At 35.8% G+C, this 21,258-nt stretch overlaps 1 protein-coding gene across 1 annotated transcript in view; it reads left to right on the top strand.

The window, feature by feature from the left end:
- LOC148947159 (uncharacterized) overlaps positions 1-19,709 on the top strand; it is a 31,032-nt gene extending 11,323 nt beyond the window's left edge. Inside the window, exons 3-5 of the mRNA XM_089097294.1 lie at positions 5,910-6,028; positions 15,514-15,678; positions 19,126-19,709. Of these exons, the coding sequence (XP_088953420.1) occupies positions 5,910-6,028; positions 15,514-15,678; positions 19,126-19,596 (755 nt within the window). The 3' untranslated portion in view covers positions 19,597-19,709. The remainder of the gene's footprint in view (positions 1-5,909; positions 6,029-15,513; positions 15,679-19,125) is intronic.
- Positions 19,710-21,258: the final 1,549 nt, after the last annotated feature.

Raw genomic sequence — 21,258 nt, forward strand, 5'->3', positions numbered from 1 at the left:
CAGAAATTACCTGAAAAGCTTATTTAGGAATACTAATTTGGTCCAAGTTAATACCTATACAAATGCTATGTCTCCGTAATTTCTATCCGTTTCATCTTACAGATTTTTTTTATATTTTCTGGCAAATCGATCAATCAATCAAGTTCAATCATCTTATTATTCACATATAGGCCTACACGTACATATTTGACTAGGCCCACGGGGAGATGAGTTTGAAAAACTAGGCCTAGACAAAGATAAAGTAATAAATAACACTACAGTACAAAGATAAACACAACAACATAGATACAATAACACAGCAGTAATATGAAAGTAGCACCTAGCACAGGATTCATAAACAAATATAAAAAATTTCATGATTACTAAATATAAATTAATACTAGAAGACAGCCAAGAGGTCCATTCTCAACCAGAGAAACAAACCATACAAATAACTTTATCTTATTCAATAGAAGCTATATTAAAGATAATTTAGAACTAAATAAAATTTAAGTTTCCTTGTTATTAATAGGATAGAAGTAAATTAATCAATAAGGTCCTTGTTCGCCTCCCAGCATCAGGCTATCGAAACAAAGGGAGCGAAAAAAAATTATGCTTCAAATCTTTGCTCTGATTGGTTAATCGTAAATTTAAAGCGTGAAAGTTGAACGATACTAAACTCGAAAAATCACGAACGGTACGGTACTTTTGTAGAAAGCGGTAAGTGCGTGAAAATTGAATTTTCATTAATGATAATGAAATAAAACAACATAGGATGAAAATATAATAGTTTATGAACAAAATTAGGCTATATATTTGCACATTAGGGGGTGGGGGTAATGCATAGCATATATTTAATACGTAACCTAACCCAACCCAACCTAGGTTCCTTTTAGTCGCCCTAAACCCCAAAAAACTAAAGTTTAAATATAGTTCCCGGAGTGAGAAATCTTTTGTAATGCCTATCTTTATACAGCGTCTCATACGGGATAATCCGTATCTGTTTTCGCAATAGACTTACTGCTTTCTACAAAAGCACCCGGCATACTTAAATAACGTTGTTGTGCGTAATTTTGATTCTATCCACAGTATGACTGTAATGTGACTCGGGCACTAGACATATTTTTTTACCACCCAGCCACCTTTAAATGGCATGTCGGCTCCAGCAAACACAACACCCTTACAAACCATTTAGAATCCCGCCAATCGAACACTCCCAACTAAGGTCTAGGAAAGATTTATTTTGAAATAATTGGCTGATTTAATTACAAAATAGCATTGATACATCTACAAACTGTAGGACTATAATAAAACTGTCAGCTCCTTAAGTCTAAACTATGTCTATCAGAAGCTAAACTTTAAATTTGCATAAATTTGCTTTTCACCAACAGGTGTTAAAATCTACTAACTTACAACAATTACAGATGATGTATGAGCAATGCTTATTTGATTGTCAAAATTTTTGAGTCTAAAACCAAAAAAAGATGAGTTGTAGCTTGTACAATAGACCTTAGGTTCCCTATGAGTGAAATTGTCATACTTGTAAAAAAGCGACTTCGAGACAAATCAAAGCTGAAATCAGCAGACAACATTCTGCTGTAGGTGAGGGGTTCCCACCCCAGTTTAGATGATACAGTGCAAATAAAAATCAATGTTCAATACTAAAAAAGACCGAGTGATGATTTATTTACGTTTGATATTTATTATCTGCAATCAATGGCTTTTATAATCTTTATCCTTTTTATTTTATTATCCTTTATCATGTCCTCGCAATACCGTATTCAAGGGAGGGGCAAGGGGGTTTGACCCCCCCCCCCGAAATGTTTGTCTACTCATAAAAACGTAATAAAATGCATGAAAAACACATCTTTGATGCGTTTGAAGTTTTTTGTACTCCCCCCCCCAAAAAAAAAGATATCTCCCCCAAACAAAAATACTGGATATGGCCCTGTATCTATGTAAATAAATTTAGAAAATTGAAGTTAAAAGGACTTTGAAAAGCCGCCTTAAGCAATTTTCTTCAGCTCTCTGAGAAGGAGCTTTCATGTTTAAAGTCAACATGTGCCCAGATTCCATTAGAAATAGCCAAAATCTTGAGTAATTTTCTGGCACCTCTAATGATTATTTTCAGTCAATTATATTCTTCGAGGCTAAAATATATGTTTTATCAACTGACAGTAAGGAGTAACATTAAAATTCAAAACGAGCAGAAATTATTCCGTATATGAAGGGGTTGTGCCCCCTCCTCAATACCTTGCTCTTCATGCTAAAGTTTTTAGCACTTTATAAAAGCTTCCTATTCTAATTAAACGGCCCTTGTGTTTCAGGAGTCGTTCTTAAAAAATTTGGACTAAGAGTCAAACTTTACCATATAGAGCAAGGTATTGAGGAGGGGGCATCCGCCTTCATATTCGAAATATTTTCTGGTCGTTTTGAGTTTTAATGTTGCTCCTTACTTTCAGTTGAAAAAAATTTTTTTTTTTATTAATTTCTTATAGTTTTTCAAATAATTCCGGTAAATCTGGCTCACAAGTAATAATCAGTATTTTTTGTCTTTCGACAAAAAAATACAGAATTCCATATTTTTACAGATGGGAGTTTGAAACCTCCAAAGTAGGGTTCTCTGATACGCTGAATCTGATGGTGTGATTTTCATTAAGATATTTTGCCTTTTAGGGTGCCTTACCTCTTTTTTTCTAACATCATGCGAATTTTCTCAGGTTCATAACCTTTATGGATTACACTAAGCTTAATGAATCTTATATTTTTGGAATCAGCATAATAGGCCGATTTTTCTCATATACTTATTGATATCAAAATTCTGTTTTTTAGAGTTTCGGTTACTATTGAACCATGTCATTTTATTATTAAAAATAATTAAGTTTTAACTTGTTATCTAAAACTTATTCAATAATTATTTATCTAAAACTTATTTTTATTATCAAACTTATTATTCACCACTAAGCCTATTATTACGCTGGAATTTTATGCCACATTTAACTTCAGCCAGTTAATAATGTAAGATATGTGTTCTGATTTCAAAGATCGTCTATGTCATTGATTCTCCTTAATTAAAGCATCCACTACCCAAATCTACTAACTGAATTTTTTAAATTGTTCAGTATTTTAGCATCAAAACACTTGATTTCAGCGGTGTAGTGAATATAACTAAAACTCAGGGCGCAACACTTTATTGATCACCCCTCCAGAAACAAATAGAGCAATACAGTATGAAGAGTAATGACAATAAATACTAATAATGATAGAATACAGTAGCAGTGGCAGTGCCCACTGCAACTGCAATTACTAACGACGCACTGCAGCACAAAACAGCCCGAGGCCAACACATCTATGCATACTCCTCCTTCACCCCAATCTATTCAAGGCCTTACTCTTCATCCCTTTCCGGGTTAGGCTCCAGTCTCCAAGAAAATCTATAGCTTATCATGTATTACGAATAGTCACTACATAACTACACTTAGTAAGCTGTACGAAAAATGGGGTTTAATCCCGCTTTCTAAAGTTACAGTGGGAGAAAGGATGAGATGGCTAGGACACGTTCTGCGGATGAAGGATGACAGGTTGTCCTTGTCTGCCAAACGTCTAGGGCCGAACGAAAAGTGGGTTGTCCCCAACTGGGTGGGAGGACGTCCTAAGGAAAGATCTGAAGGAAATGGGAACTTCTTGAGAGGGTGCAAAGAGGGAGGCTTTGAATACATTGAGATGGAGGAGAAGCGTGCACAGCTGCGTCGACCTCAGACGGCTTGGTGCTGCAGTGATTTGTTTGTAGTAGTAATAGTAGTACTACCTGACTACACTTCTACAAATTACTAAATGCTATTATTTTTCGTAACAAATGAGGGACAAAGCCTTAGGCCTTAAGTTTGAGGCCAAAAATCTACTTTTACAGAATCAAGACTATAATTGAATTGGGAAGTGTGTCTTTGTCAGTAGACGAATACGACATACTGCTATGAAACTGACATGGCTTTGCGCTTCACTTGCCTCGGGTGGAATTTGTGCCACGATGAGCAGATTCTTATGAGTTTTAACAATGATGAGTGATACTAGGGTGGTTTTGTTATAATTTACGCTGTATATATTATAATTATTTAAAAGAGAACAAAAGGACATCAAATAGAAGCCAGGGCACTATTAGGTAATTAGCCGTATTTGGAATGAAACAAGGTATGAATTGCTAGGAATTTTTGGTAGGCATTGCCAAAAAAGACTAGGCAACTTTGCTTTTTGGGGTGAGGGATTTGGAAAAACCAAAACAGATGTTTTATTTCAAGAATGTAAGACATTGTGAGGGCAATCATAATAAAAACCCAAGGTTTGAGGTGGGGATGAGCCCCCTTCCACTTACGTTCCTGGGCAGACAGGTGCTACTTCAGAATCGAAAACTAGACAGAACTCCATGAGTGTGCAAAGCGGTTAACTTTGATTGAGCTCCGGTGGGTGCAATAATAATCAACTGTTTCTAAGAGCATGTTGATTAGTTACTGGGGAGCGGCAGGACACTTTAGTCTCACAAACTTATCCACCTTCCAAATTCAAATTGTATGAATTTTCATGTTTTGAGCCTTATTTAATCATGACTATGAATGCGACACTCCCCCAATTCCTAGCGCCTTAGGACCCCTTAGATTCTTTGATCAGTTTCAATTTTAAACAGAGCATGCATTGATATTTTCTTTCTTAACTAAATATTTCTACTTTTTATTTAACATTTCCATTGGAATAGATATATTTGTCTAATAAACACTGTCATCTTCATGTAAAACAAATTTTAGATATTTTTGTACAAAACCAAGCCATTCACAGGCTCGCAAACTTACTTTGTCAGCATTTTCTCATGGGGGCAGAGATGTAGGTAGGATTTTCAGAAGGCTGGAACAATGTCAGTTTTTGCACCTCTCCCCCTACCATCACTACCACAATATAAGTAAACACAAAAAAAAACTCATTTTGGTGTCCCCTCAGAGGTTGCACCCAGGTACAGATATCCCCCTTGCTATCCCTAGATACACCACTGCACGGAGGTGGAGATTAGAAATAGTAAAGCCTTGAAGAAAGAGAGAATAAGTAAATAAGTGAAAATAGGCCTACTATCTTCTTTTTAGTCACATCCTCCGGTCCATCTGTTTACTTTTTATAATATTTTCCGTTTATATTATACTAGGCAACGAGCCTGTAGGATGACGGGCAGAAAAAAAACAACAAAAGAACTTTAGAGCATGCTCTTTTATGAAAACCAGAGAAAAAAACATTCTGTCCCCTTCCCCATCGCAAAATTCGCGTTGCAAAATGCAATGCAAAAGTACTCTAGGTAGAAAGATACGTATAAAATTTGTCGGCATTTTAATTAAACCTACTAACAGTATAATGAAAAATACTCACTTGGCCTCAGGCTTCAGGTACCCACTTCATAGCGTCGCACGATTGTTTTCAGAGCTGGAAATTGTTGATGGGCTAAGAGTTACCGACATAGTCAAATAATTTTTGTTTTAATTATACCCTTTAAGAAGATTGTGTAGGAATGTAGTCATTAATTTAATTTTACCTGCAATTTCGAGCCATAATTTTTTAGTTGATCTTGGCTATCCTTGAAAATCGTATTTTCAAAGTTTATTTCTTTTGCATCCTTTCTGTTTGAAAGCAGAAAATAAAAGACTACTTGTTAATGTCAAAACACCCACCTATATCATTATGAACAAAACACCTCCATCGCATGGGTGCGATTGTTCCTCATAAATTACTTTTTTGCAATGTACAACTGCAAAGCGAATACGGTGCACCAAATAGAAAATTTGCATATATGTTTTATGGGGCTATTTGGCGCGTGCTGTTTACAGAGATTTGCGTGTGCATTTTGAAGCAATAAACATTCCTATATAATTATGCAAGTTGTTTTCTTTTAATTTCAGGTAAGCCATGTCCAAACAGGCGATGCGTTGGGAGACTAGAAATTGTAGCTTGTCGTGGGCACAGTGGCTACCCTGTTACACATTTTTGGAGGCACACGGAAAACGCAATATTTTTTCAGGTATTCATTTTTTGGTACTCACGTATTAAACAGATCACACTCGAGAAGTCTGCTCTGTAAGATTTGACAAAAACTGGTTTAGCTACCTGAATTAGACAATTAGCTTAGGTTCAGTGGGAAAACTACGTTGTAGGTATATTTTAATTAAATATTTAATGTATACAGTTGGTATGGTATTTTGGTTAGATTAGGTTAGGTATTGAACTTATGCGTTCTCAGCAGCGTGCTTTCCATAATTTTACGTTGTAGTACCGATTGTTTTGTTAATAAAGTATTATATTTTCATCATATTTTGGTGTGTTACATTAGGATTGACCTAAATTCACTTCACGAGTGTGTTCTGTATAATACATAAGTAGTAAGTAGGCCTACCCATTTTTTTCCGTATCAAGGACATTGAAAATGGAAGCTGATTAATTTGGTTAAGTTGAAACTTACACAATCAGATATATCTTAAGAAATTAGGAAAAATCAGGAATTTAACTTATATTGGAAAAAAACTATGTAGGCTACAGCTACATACTTTTTGGTATTAGCGGTACCAATTTAAAAACAAAAACAAAAACGCTGGTACGAAATCAGCAAAAAATGAGCTAAAGCATATGACACTAAATACCTTACGATGATGTATTTTTATTTTGAAGGTCTCAAAATCAACAGGATATTCCACACACACACACACATGCCTTGCAGTAGGTTGCAACCTATGCAACCTACTGCAAAATACTTGATAACTTCAATTCAAAATCAACGGACTCAAGTATTTTGCAGTACATTGCATCAAGACATGGCTAATTGTATACAGAGAAAAGCCAAGACAGATAGTTGAAGTAATTGAGAGGCAAATGTTTAAATGATAACTGTCTCAATCAACAGTTTGCTAATGTTTTTAATTCTTACGGACAAAAGAATCGTGAAATGTAACTAGTTGATTTTGCTAATTTATTTCCAGTGTCCCATGTGTCAACACTGCCCTAAAAGCGTCATAATTTTTAAACAACCAAAAGAAATATCTCAGGAAATGGGTTTTCAGATATGGGTAGTATGAAGTCATCCCAATCTTAGAAAATATTTAGACCTTAGAAATTGAAGCGATGTTTTTTTTTTCGTTTTTTTTTCTCTCGGGATTATGAGTTATGTGCCGAGCAGCAAAATTCCTTCAAGAGACTAATGGTTCCGTGCCTTTGTAGGCGTCATACGTAAATGTGTTTGGTATATACTTCGGAGAACGCTTAGTCGCGTTTTCAGGCTCAACGGGTTCGAACACAGGTTGTTCTCGTCTAGTTTCAAGTTTCTAGTTTTTCGTCTAATTTTGTCTAGTTTCAGTGGGTTTGAATGTTCAACCCCGTGTTTGATACACTAGATGCACTGATGCACAACGCTTAATGCAATAGACGAGAACAACCCGTGTTCGAACCCGCTGATCCGTGAACAACCCGTCTTTAAACACGGGTCGTTCGCGTCTAGTGCATCAAGCGTTGTGCATCAGTGTATCTAGTGCATCAAACACGAGGTTGAAGCTTCGAACCCGCTGAAACTAGACGAAACTAGACGAAAAACTAGAAACTTGAAACTAGAAGAGAACAACCCGTGTTCGAACCCACTGAGCCTGAAAACGCAGCTCTTAATGAAGACAGGGGGAGTTGTTAAAGCCAAAGGAGGGGCCTGCACAGCCCTGTTGGCCTCAGGCGACTCGGTGTTGCAATGAGTTGTCAATTTTAACAATAGTTATTGATAATAGGGGGCAAAAGCTAAACAAACGACAAAAAAAGTTTTTTCTATTTTAAAGCTCGTTGCAGAAGGGTAAATAGGGGTTCCGGCACCCTGGGGCAATATCGATTTTTGCGCCATCTCCAGAGGTCTTAAATGTGTGGTATGTATATAGCATCCAGTTTTTCCATTCTAGGGATTTCCCCCTTTAATAGGGATTTTTGAGGTCTGTTTTTTATTTAGGGATTTTTACAAGTCTTCTGGATTTTTTAAGGAATTTTTAGGGAGTTTTTTTTCTAAATCTAGTGATTTCTTACGATATAGCGCATAGATTCATTATTCAATCAAATAAATCATACAGGAAGCTAACTAATAAAAAAAGGAAAATAGTGGTCCATTACACCTCCCAATATGTGCCAAATTATTATTTATGTAAATATACCACCTTTGAAACTTCCGATTTCGCACTATATTAAATATAGACCTCAGAGCGTTATCATCAAGAGGATAGGTAAACCTAGTTAATTGCAAAATTGCAAATATATTTTATACTTCCTATTTCACAACATTTGCTCCGGTCAGTTTTTTTCTTCATATTTAAGGTTTTTTACTCTCTATAATCTATCAGTTGCAAATTAGATTTTTTTTTTCGTTAAAACCTTCTGAAAATGGATTGGATATGAATACACCCTCTACATCTGCAAATAGATCGGAAATGGAGTCATCGATAAAAAAGAAGGTAGGTATACATTAAATATAATTTTCTGAATGAAAAAAAAGAAATTACCAAAAAAGAAAATATGACTTGGTGTTTTTCATAAAGAGATTTGTAATATAACTAGATAGGTTAAATCGATTATAGTTTGATGACTGAAGTCGGTAGGGAACAAGGGGGTTGGTGGTATCTCCTCTGATAATTGTTTAATGGTTTTAGTTTTTACTTCTAATATCCAATCGATACTCCAATAATTCTCTAAATTCTCTTGTTTGTAATTGAAATGCCTAATAAGCAGGAATAACTTCCTATTCTATTGAGGTTTCAAGCTCTAAACTGCAGAAAAAGTTGAGTTTAGTAGTTTTTGCCAGAAGAAAGATCACAGATGTGTGTTTTTCCCCCAGGAATGATCGTATCGAACCAATAGTGCTAGAATATCGGGAGAGGGCTCATTTGAACGGGAATTAAAATTGCCAGTAGCCTTTTCTATGTGACTATGAGAATTGGAGGCAACCAGACCCCTCGTACGTCCCTTTTTTCTCAAAAATCGTAATATCAAAATTTTGTTCAGCATAGTTGAAAGGTTCCAAAGCTATACGCACATACGTATAAGCGGTATCAATCTATAACTCTTTTTCTATGGTTATCAGTTCTAATAAGCAGTATTAGGAGACCAAACTTCCCTTTGTGAGAGGAATTTCAGACATAAAATGACATTCAGTGTACCCAGCCCCTCCGAAAATGTATACCCCCAATACCCTGATTCACAGAAGAAAAACTTGTGTGTTATTTTTCCAAGTTTCCATATAAGAAATTGAAAATAACCCTAAAGTACAATGTAATTACTAGGACACCAACAACAATTTTGAAAATGATCCTTTTTTGTATTTTCAGGGAGAAAAATTGTCCCGCCCTTCGCAAATTTTGATAAGCATGGGTCTTATTGTTTCTTTAATGAAAACAGATCCAAGAAATGTTTTTCTCCCAATATATTTCCGTTTATTACTAACAATTAACTAAACTTTCTACTGAAAAAGTGCAAATGAATGTTGTATTGTTAGTTTAATATACATATGCTCGTATTTATTCTAATTCTGTATTTGTTAAAGTTATTAAAGTGATTTTTTTTCAGTAAAGTGCAAATTATGTTCTGGCCTTGAGTATGCATAGGGGTTGTGAGTCCTAATCATGTTATTTTCTGATCGTTTTGAGTTTGACTCGGTTATTTCTTATAATTTCTGTTCGTTTCGGGTTTCATTAATTTATTGATACTGATTTGTGGTAGTTTTGTGCTTGGTAGATTAGCTTTTTGCTAATTTTTGGTTTAATGGAGTTCTTTACTTTTCCTATAGAAACTTATTTTATGGAAAAAGTTTTTTTAGTTAATTATCAGTAGTAAAAGGAAAAATATCGGGAGGAAAACTTTTTCTTTGGATTTTTTTTTATTAAAGAAACAATAAGACCGATGCTTATTAAAATTTGTGAAGGGCGGGACAAATTTTTTCCATAAAAATATAAAAAAAAGTAATTTTCAAAATTGCTGTTGGTTTCCAGTAATTGCACTAGCTCAACTAGAGTAAAAAGAAAATAGTTCCCATATTTGTTGGAAAAAAATTGGGGTTTTGAATGGACAAGGAAAAAAATTAAAAAGTAAAAGTAAATTTTTCGATTAGATTACCGATAATTAATTTTCACCGATCGGGGGATAAATCCAGGGTACCAAATTAATAAAATACAGGGAGGAAGCAAGGATTTTGTTCTATTCTCTGCATAAAGACGCGGAAAGGTATTTTCAAAATTTCAAGGGTATTTTCGCTTGAGGAAAAAGAAAACACCAATCTAAAGGTATTTTTCCACATCTAGGGGGGTAATTTTACACCCTTCCTATTCATGCGCCTGTACAGAACATGGTAAAGAAGCAAAATAACTATTCATTAAACTGATAAAAAGTATTATAATTTTAGTGATTTTTTTATTGATTTAGTGATTTTTTCAACAATCTTGTGATTATTTTTTCACCGGGCGGCCACTCCGAAAGAGCCTTCCAGGAGACGGTTCTAGGCGTTTACCCCCCCCCCCCTTGGAAAACAGAATTTTATAAATTCGAGAAAAAATTCAGAAATTTTTATGAACAGTAAGCACAACTTAATATAAAAAAAAAGTCTAAACAAAAATAATACTTGAAAAAGATACCGGTTGGATATCATTCATGGCAATCCTTCGTACCAATTCAAATAAAAACGAGGGTGTTGCAAAAATAGTAATGGATAAGGAAAAAATAATGGGAAAAAATGCAAATAAATAGAATATATTCTATTTACGGTCCAGAATCTCAGATCTGGAACCAGAATCTGTAAATCAAAACCGAACTTAACTAGTCGATAAATACAAAGCATTGTTTTAACGTCAAAAGAAGATATTTTGGTACAAGTAAAGGTCTTGAGTTACAAAATAAGTCGTCCTGAACAAAAAATATTAAAAGTCAGGATAATAAAGCTTTACTTGTGACTTGGAAAGAAGTCAGAAAATGGGGAAACTTTTAGGGATTTTGGCATTAAAAATACGGATTTCTAGGGATTTTCATCAAGCCTTTTAGGGATTTGAAAAAATTTGAAGTGGAAACACTGATAGCATCCTAAGACAGTGGCGGATCTAGGGGAGGGGTGAGGGGGGCGTACACCCCCTAAAATAGTCTAAAGTAGTGTAATTTACTTAATTAACACAAGTTTGCGTTAATTAAACTTGCTCCTAACGCAAGTTTATCGAATCAACCTTTTTTGCGCCCACACCTAAAAAAATCCTGGATCCACCAATATCCTAAGAAATTCTTCCCTAATTGACAAACAGTGGCGGATCCAAAAAACTTGGGAAGAGGGATGGCTGCCCCCCCCCCCCGAATCTTATTCTTTTCTGTACTCGAAAGACTTGTATAAATGCAAGGGAGACTTCATAGCATTAAACGACAACTATGTCTCGGGGAGAGGGTGATCACAAACTGGATCAACTACTATACAGGAGCATAATTTTGGATAGTAGGTACAAGAATACCATACTCCCTGAATGCTAAAAATGCATTAAATATGTGCCAAAAGAAAGTTCATATTTTAAAGATAATTATGAGGAGAACAGGAGTTTACTCAATATTTGGCATGGCCACCCATAAGAGGGGGGGGCAGGAGGGGGCTTCAACCCCCCCCCCCCCCCCTATCTGAATGACGCTGCATTATAAATGTATTACTTAAAAAAAATCCAAAAAAACAAGTTTTTCAAAGAAAAGTAGAGCTCCATTAAGGCAAAAATGGGCAGAAATAAAGTCAAAATAATCTTCAAGGCATGAAACTAGCACAAATCACTATCAGTAAATAAATCTAACTCAAAACGAACAGAAATTAGAATAAATAGCCAAGTCAAACTCGAAACGAGCAAAAATTAACATTAGTAGGGCTTGCAACCCCCATGCTTTATGAATAACAGAAAATAATTTAGGCTTTACTGAAAAAAAGCCCGTGGATCTGGGGTGGATCCAGGATTTTTTTTAGGGGGGGGCAAAGCAGGTTGATCCGATAAACTTTTGTTAGGAGAAAGTTTAATTAACGCGAACTTGCGTTAATTAGGTAAATTACACTACTTTAGACTACGTTAGGGGGGCACCCCTCACCCCCTAGATCCGCCACTGCCGTGGATTGTCAGTTTAATATACATGTATTAATATTTATTTGTTAAAGTCTTGATGTTTTTTATTTATTTAAGTAAAAAAAAGTGAAAACATTAAAACGTATTTTGTTTTCAGTAAAGTGCAAATTGCGGGATATCAGCCCTACTAATGTTAATTTTCCAAAAATAGTATTTTATATCTCTTCAGTTTTTTTCTATAAGAATCCATAGTTTGGCTTGCTATTTGTATGTTGGGATAAACTTTTTCAAAGATTTTTAATCCTGACACAAATAGTATTTTTTTTATTTAATTTTATACCACCTCAAGTTGACCTGAAACACTTACCTGGATACACTTACACTCTGTTTATTTTTTCCAAATTGTAAGAGGAGAAGTAGTAATAGCAGTAGCCCAAAAAATTGCAACTAAATACCCCCAGTCGTTCTCGATATATTGATGGAATGTCTGATTGGCAACCATAAACACAATACCTTTTGGTTTAGTTTTATAGCATAATGGGCCAATTGCATAATTGGGGGGGGGGGGGTTGACATGCCCAATAAGACATAGCCATAGTTGCTAAAGACATAATTACTGGACCGTTCTACAAGGCTGAACAAAATGATTGTCTCAAATTTTGACTGGATGTGTTTGGAAAATGAATCACCTTGAGAGACGGGCTGTTTGTCCTCCAATCTTATAAAGGACACTAGAACTTTTAATTTTGTTTCGAATTAGCTCCTTTGAATGTTTCGACGATATTTCTAGCTATCATAGAGTGGTGCTGCCTATCATATTGCTCATAGGCCCTTTTGAAAACCTGCATGCATGCAGTTTTTTCGTTTAATTGAAACTCTCCCTAAGCGCTTCCTAGAAGTTCACCTTACTCTTTGCGACCTTAGCGTTTTAGCATCTTTGCGACCTTTACTCTTAGCGTCATTAGTTACAGTAACTGTAGTGGTAGTATTAAAAGTATACACATAGTGCCTTCTGGCTAGTTCAAAATCCCCCATGTTCATAGTATGTTTTGATTTAGTTCAACGTCCGCCTAAATATCCCTTATATTTGATTACTGAAGACACTGTTATATGCTCTTTGGACTATTGGTTACAAAATGTCTGTCTCGCAATGCCGATTGAATATGTTATGGGAAAAGAGGATGTCAAGTAGGGGGGGGGATATTTTCCCTTTATCACCTTTGAATCTTAAAATTAACTAGAACTATACATTTTCAACCAAATGAGCCTCCTCTAAAGTTCACAAGACCACCCCTTCTATAAAGACATTACATGCCTTCGGGGCTTAACTTACAACCCTTACCCTGACACTATGGGGGGGGGTGTCAACCCCAAAGGCCTTGTTATGTGATGTTTGCGCTATTTCTGAACAAATGGCTATCTCAAAATTTCTATCGGATGCAATTGGGGAAAATATAACGTGAGGGTATAGCTGCCCTCCGATAAATTTGAATCTTAAAGGGCACTTAAACTTCCCATTTCCAATCCAATGAGCCCCTTTCAAAGCTTATACGACCACACTGCCCATAAAAACCTTATATTCCCTCGGGGTATAACTTACAACCCTTGCCCTGAGGACTCTGGGGGGGGGGGGGGGCTCATCCTCAAAGACATAATTTCTGGACTTTTAAACTACGTCAAACAAAACAGTTACTTGAAAATTTTTATTGGAAGTGTTTTGGAAAATTATGGGTGTGGGGGGAGGGGATGGTTGCCCTCCAATCACTTTTGACCATTAAAGAGGGCACTAGCTCTTTCAATTTCCAACCGACTGAGCCCTTTTCAAAGTTTCTACGACAACAAATGACCATCTTAAAATTTCTATCAGATGCATTTTGGGAAAATTCAACTTGTGTGTGTGGGGGGGGGGGGAGAAATATCTGCCCTCTGATCACTTTGACTCTTAAAAAGAGCACTATAGCTTCTGATTACCAATCCAATGAGCCCTCTCCGCAGTTTATACGACCACCCTTTCTATAAAAACCTTATATACCCCAGGGTGTAACTTAAAACCCTTGCCCTGGGGGCTAGGGTGGGATTTCATCTTCAAAGACATAATTTCTGGACCTTTCAACTACACTGAACAAAATGTCTGTCTAAAATTTTTTATTAGATGTGTTTGGAGAAATGATTGGAATAGGGGGAGAGGGCTGGTACCGATTCAGTGAGCCCTCTCTGAGGTTTATACAACCCCTTTTCTTATAAAAAACCTTATATCCCCCAGGGCATAAAAACCCTTGCTCCGAGAGTTGGGGGAGGGGGTTGTCAACCTCAAAGTCATAATTTCCGGACCTTTAAACTACGTTGAACAAAATGATTGTCTCAAAATTTTGTTTGGATGTGTTTGGGGAAATGATTGGCGTGGGGGATTGGCATTAGTTGCACTCCAATCGCGTTTTACTATTAAAAAGGGCACTAGCCCTCTCAATTTCCAATCGAATGAGGTCTTTTTGAAATTTCTACGACATTTCTTTCTATTAGAAGTGCCCTGGTAAAAACAAATAAATTATACATTGTGCCCATATCGCTCTTTACTTAGGCATTGCTATTGCGTCGCCTATCATAATTTTGTTTTGTGATTTGTATTATACAGCACTGGAAGTGCCGATTAGACCAGGTAAGCCCCGCTAAAATTCAGCCTATGGGCGCACATGAAATTTGGGCCTGTTTTTGGCAGTCATGGCGCTTGGCTCCCTTTGGATCTTAATAGAGAACATCTCGACCCTTGGCTGTGAGCCAAGAGCACGGATATAAAATCCATAAGCTGAATTTTATTGGTTTGCCTAGACCCTCAATAGATATAGTTTTTTCTTATCTACTAATACAAAAAGTGAAAAGCAAACAATCTTACCACCAGGGTTATAATGTGGTATGGGGCAAGGAGAATCTTCCCCAAGATACCAACCCCCCCCCCCCCATTTGAAATATAGTATCTTCAAACATCTTGTCAAAACTAAGATCAGGGGGCGAATATCCGGCAGGAGCAGGAGAAGGGTTCATATCCGGACAGTCAATGAGCATGGGCTGTATAATATTTTGTTTTCCAAATTATAGGGGTGGCGCACCCCCCCCCCCCCAGACGACGTCTCTGACTGAGATAGGCCTACATAATTCAAGCATCCATAGAAACATATCAGGTTTCTTTGGTATACCTTCGCCTTTATGGTACTATATGGCTCATTTTTTATTTTTCAATCGACTTGGGAAAAAAGGCTCAACTCCCCCCCCCCAGGATTTTGATGAAATTACGCTCCGGCTTACCACCCCTTATAGAAAATTAACTTATATCTTTTGCGGGATATTATTCTGTCTTGAAAGGTACCTACCCAAATGTGCTTATCTGATTTTACTTAGTCCATGTTTTACCATTCCTACTTTGATTTTCTAGTCCAAGGGAGTACACGATCATCCAAAACCGGAAGCAAAAATAACAGCTGCAGAACAAAAGCGATTGAAAGGATTTTCAAGACTTGGATTGAAACGCCGACGACTTAAAGAAGAAGCAGATGAGATGAAGAAAGAAATTATTCCACCACCTAACAAGATCTTTATTGTAAATCAGACCTTCCATTTCCGTATAAAGCATTTCAGGGTGAACTTCACTGAAAACATTTAAGGATTTTGTTACCTCTTAAAAGAGTAATTTTGCAGCGATCCTGCTGCTGTAACTTGCATCAAAAAGGACAAAATACTTCTATGATTGAATTTATTAGTCTCAAACTAACCCAGTGACGTAGCCATAATTTTGATAGTACATAGACTTTTTTGGAGATGGATCTAAACTTACTTAGAAAATAGGAGAATTATCCCTTTTTCAATAATTTTGAACTAATGCTCACTGTGTGGCGCCTCGAGGTCAAAACTGACAGTTTCATACTTTCCACACAGTTGCTAAAAAAAACGTTTGATAAAGGGATCATCAACATGGGAATATAGATCAGGAGGATCGAAGTGTGATTGAACATGCTGATTTTGCCTTTGAAAAAAGCTTGTCAATTGGTTTTTGCTAATTTTCTCAGAAATGTAGTAATGTCAGTTACGATCTTTATGCATATCAGCGGCATCATAACTTAATACAGCACAAATAAATTTCTTTACATAATTTCCCAAAGTCTGAAATTTCAACATAACTTATCTTATAGGTTGATAAACAATATTTTGTTTTATTTATATTTACTATTTCCTCCTTATTTTGCTATATTTATTTTTCTAATAGATGCATGTCCATTTTGTGATTAAGAAAGTGACTTTTTTTAAACAGACAATTCTAGAAGTTGAAGTACAACAAATTCGGTTTTTATTCCCAAATGGATGAAATTATTTTATTTACAGCTCCCATTTGCAAAAGAATAAAAAAGACAAGCCAAAACAATAGATTATCTGAGACCATTCCAGGGTGAGGCCGCATCCAGGGGGGGGGGGGTTTAAGGGGCTTTAAACCCTCCCCTCCCCCAGAAATGTTTGTCCAACTCGTAAAAACGTAACAAAAATGAATATAAAAAAATGTTTATGTGTTTTTTTTACCTCCACCCCGAAAAATTATTTTGTAAACCCTCCCAACCTCCTCGAAATAAACCTGGATACGGTCCTGTTCCGGGGATAAAGTGATTTCGTTACTTTGAAAAATAGCAAATGTTCAAAAAATGTAATTAAAAAAACTTGTAGGGGAGATAAAGAGTTGAAGGAGCCATTTTTGCAGTCTGTATACCGAGGAATATTTTCGGATGAAATGAAAAAATACAATATTGTATCTTGCTGAACTTCATCACGTAATAAGTTTTATACCATATATGAATATATTCCCCCTCCTTTTGCATTGCAGGCAATCCACCCTAAGCTGTTTTAGATTTGAAATATACAAATTTACGTTATTTTATGTAGTGAAAGAATAACAGAGTATAATTACACATAAAGGGTTAAAATCGTAAATTATGAACAATAACTTGCGCTAATTATTAATAAAATTGTCATTTTTAAATTATAAATTATTGATAGAGTGCTAAATTTGTCTACTTTGGAGTTTCATTAAAAATCAACATCCAACTTTTGATGACCAATTGTTGTAAAATTTAATTAAAAACTTTAGTAACGCTGCAGGTATTAAAAACAAATTAATGATTGCTCAAATAGAATAGTTTAGTAATAATATCTCTTTCAAGGCTCTTAGAGAGTAGGCTAATACAGAGGAGGGAAAGTAACTATTTCAAATATATCTCCATTAAAAATATATAAAATTTGTTACTCTTATATTCTCCCATAAAGAAGGGAATAAGTAGCATAATTGTTCAAAGCCAACCCCCCCCCACTCCCCAAAAAACAATCCTCCAGCAGACAATTATCCCAGATAATTCTTTTTTACGCGTTCTGGGGGTTGAGTTATCATAATGGGGTAAGATAAAGGCTAAAGCATACAATTTGAGAATATGAAATTAGTGGTAACTGTAGAAGATATAACCCATGATGGAAGTGCCCAAATATAACAGGCGGGGAGTAAGAAGTACGAGTAATTACATCTCGTGAACTTGATCTGGTACCGATACCTGTAGTACCAGTCCGTCCCTTGCGATCGAGGACGCATCCACTAGTTGTACTTCAGAAGGTTTTCTCGTCTGATGTAGCTTTAAGAGGAATTTTTATTTTTTATTTAAATAACATGGATTCAAACTCCAAGTGAGAACCAAGCAAATTTAAAATGGAAAGAGCTCTTTATTACAAATAAGCAACCCATTTATTTTCTTTAAACTTTACCTTATCCTGCTATAAGAACTCAACCCCCAGCCACAAAAACACGAAAAAAGGAATTAAAAGAACTAATAACACAAAAATAAATCCTATAGGGTATTTTATATTATATATTTGTGTATTTTTGAATATAGGTAGAATGTCACAGAATCCCTTCTCTTCTTCATTTTTTATTTGTCTTATTTTCTCTTTGGCTGCTCAATTTTTGATATAAGAACAATTTTCATTTGGGTAACTGTCTGCGGTGGAGATTGTCCGAGAGGTTTGGATTTCCTGCGAGACAAATTTCCTGGGGAAATTTTCCGTGGGGGAGGATGTTTAAATGGCTGGGTCAACAGAAGCTCAAGAAGACGTTTAGTATGTATATCCAGACTGATTAGATAGTATATTTTAAACCGAAGTAGACTAAAATTAAATCAGTTTGATATAAATTGATTTAAAAAGTACTTTACTACTATCACTGCGATTAACAAAGCCGCGTTTTCAGGCTCAGCGGGTTCGAACACGGGTTGTTCTCGTCTAGTTTCAAGTTTTTCGTGTAGTTTCGTCTAGTTTCAGCGGGTTCGAGGTTTTAACCCCGTGTTTGATGCACTAGGTGCACTGTTGCACAACGCTTGATACACTAGACGAGAACAACCCGTGTTTGAAGACGGGTTGTTCACAGCTCAGTGGGTTCAAATACGGGTTGTTCTCGTCTAGTGCATCAGGCATTGTGCATCAGTGCATCTAGTGCATTAAACACGGGGTTGAACTTCGAACCCGCTGAAACTAGACGAAAAACTTTAAACTAGACGAGAACAACCCGTGTTCGAACCCGCTGAGCCTGAAAACGCGGCTCAACTCGTCGCAGCACCAAGACGCTTGAGGTCAACACAGCTGTATGCTGTATTTAATAGATTTTAGGTTAAGATATTCGAAAGCCTCAAATGTGGCTTTTTACAAAGTTACGTTTGTGTTAAGCTTAGAGAGTTTTAGACATCTAAATAGCGTACTTTATGGATAACGTTAAACCTTAAAATGGGTAACGTTAAATCTTAAAATAAACGTTATTCAATAAGTACCGCTAAAAGTACCGTATCTTGCAAAAGTCGAATTTTCTCAATAGGGAATTCTACTCTATTCTACATCAATCATCATAAAAATAGCATGAACTACAATAATTATGGTACACTATTTTTATATAGAAAACACTCTCTATTCAGAACTATGAATTCAGATCTGATTAAATTCGAGTAATGATGAATTTTCAATTTTCCAGAGTCAAGCAAGCTGTAATCCTACTTCTAGATGGCAGCCCGAACATACTTGGACACCAGAAGTCTCTCTAGTCAACTCAATCAACACTTCCAAGGTTGAATATCCATATTTCCAACAGGAATATATAGAGCCAGTACCTGAGACACAATACACTGTGTCTTACCCCACAGGCGAACAGCCTTGGACCACTGAAACCTATGCAGTGGTTGACAATGCTTTTGAAAACTACTATGAACCTATGCCTTATCAAAATGTTTATAATAGTGAATGCCTAGATTATTATAATTTAGAGACTTATCCACAAAGTCAAGTATTCAATGATGAACCAGTGTATGACTATAGATGTGATATTATGGGAAGTGATATGAGTACTGAAAGTGGTGCCTATTTTTGGGATAACAGTTGCTTAAATCAGTTTCCTGTTCCGTTTCAAGACACAGAACCTTTTAACTTTCTAGGTCAATTATCTTAATTACTGTGAAGCCCAGTTTCGAACAATCCTTCCTAATTTTGAAACGTTATTCTTCTTCTTCTTTTCAGCACTTATTTTCGCTACTAACGCCAAGGCCATTTCCAGGAGTTTTATTTTCGGGGGTGTTTTACACAAGGATTTTTTTCCGGGGGGGGGAGGGGGTATACAAAAAAACGCATAAAAATTTGTTTATATCAAATTTGTTATGTTTTTACGAGTCAGACGAACATTTCGGGGGGAGGGGGTTCAAACCCCCAACTCCCCTCTCGGTACGACCTTGTCTGACGCGCTAACTAACTATTTAACAGCATTAAATTACTCAGAGAAAAATTAAAGTGAAAAAGGAACTAGTTATCTGATTTTCTGACTTGTGTTTTCAAAACTGAGCAATGAGAAACAGCCTAACAGAAACTCGAAATTTTAATGGAAGTAGAAGAATCTGAAAAGGAAAGATTCGGTTTCTTTTTTATCCGACAGACTCGTTTAATTAACAGACTTATTCGCAATGAGAAGAATTCTAAAATGAGCCAGTGCGTGACTATAAATGCCATACAGGAAGTAATATGAACTGAAAAGAGGTAGCATATTTTTTAAACACTTTAGTTTAGCTTCGTCTCTTTAAGGGAGACTATAAGGCCCACAGCCCTTATTAGAAGAAGAAGAATAGAGAAACATGAGAATTTAACTGTTCCAAAATCTATTAGCATTTCAGAAGTTTGTGGTCAAACAACGGATATGACAATCTAAAAAAGCTATTAAGGTGTCTCGAAACTTGGCTTTGCACAAAGTGCCTTCTTTTTTATTAATAATCTCCTTTTTTTGTACTCGGAACGTCAAAATTAAGTCTTTTAATAAACTTATGACATTGAAATTTCTGTTTTGGAAGGCCACAACTCTCACAACCAAGATCTGAGGTAGAAAATATAGCAGAAAATAAAATAAGAAAAAGCATAATAGAAAGTGTAAATGTAAATAGTAGAAGAATCGAAAAAGTAAAGAAGCAGTTCCTTTGTCATTGGCACAGACTCATATTTAATAGACTTATTCACAATTTCAAGAATTCAATAATGAGCCAGTGCATAACTATACATATTATGACTACAATTGTCACAAGGGAATTAATATGAGCTCAAAAGAGGCAGCTATTTTCAAAACACTTTTGTTTAGCTTCGTCTTCTTAAGGATTATGTCGACCAGGAGCGGTTGCTAAACGATTTCCACTAGATGGCACTGTAACCCGTCTATTTGTTAAAACGTTGCGTGATTTCATAGACTGGAAGTCAGAAAGGGACAAAACAATTTATTCAATCAAAAGTGGCATGATTCTAATTGGCTTATAATATCGGAAAAAAAATGCGGTAAATATTCAAAGGTCGGGGATGAAATCTTTATATCTCAAAGATTAAGCCCCTTTATAGGTATAGCATTCATCATATACAAGCAGATGGTTGTTTGAAAAAAAAAAAGCAAACCTGATACCGGTATTAAGTTTTGCCAGTGTTACCACTATCCCTGATTTTTTCGGTGTTGTCGGTGAAATTTCACCTAAGTAAAATTGATTTCTCAGAAGAATCTCCACTAATAAGCTTTCGTAGGTAAACAAATGTTAACAGGAAATAAAATCTGCTGATTTTTCTTTACATTAATCTTCAGAGAGATTTT

The sequence above is a fragment of the Artemia sp. Qi Xiang Cuo genome, chromosome 11, assembly GCF_049724085.1.
Source record: "Artemia sp. Qi Xiang Cuo chromosome 11, ASM4972408v1, whole genome shotgun sequence".
Lineage (NCBI taxonomy): Eukaryota > Metazoa > Arthropoda > Branchiopoda > Anostraca > Artemiidae > Artemia > Artemia sp. Qi Xiang Cuo.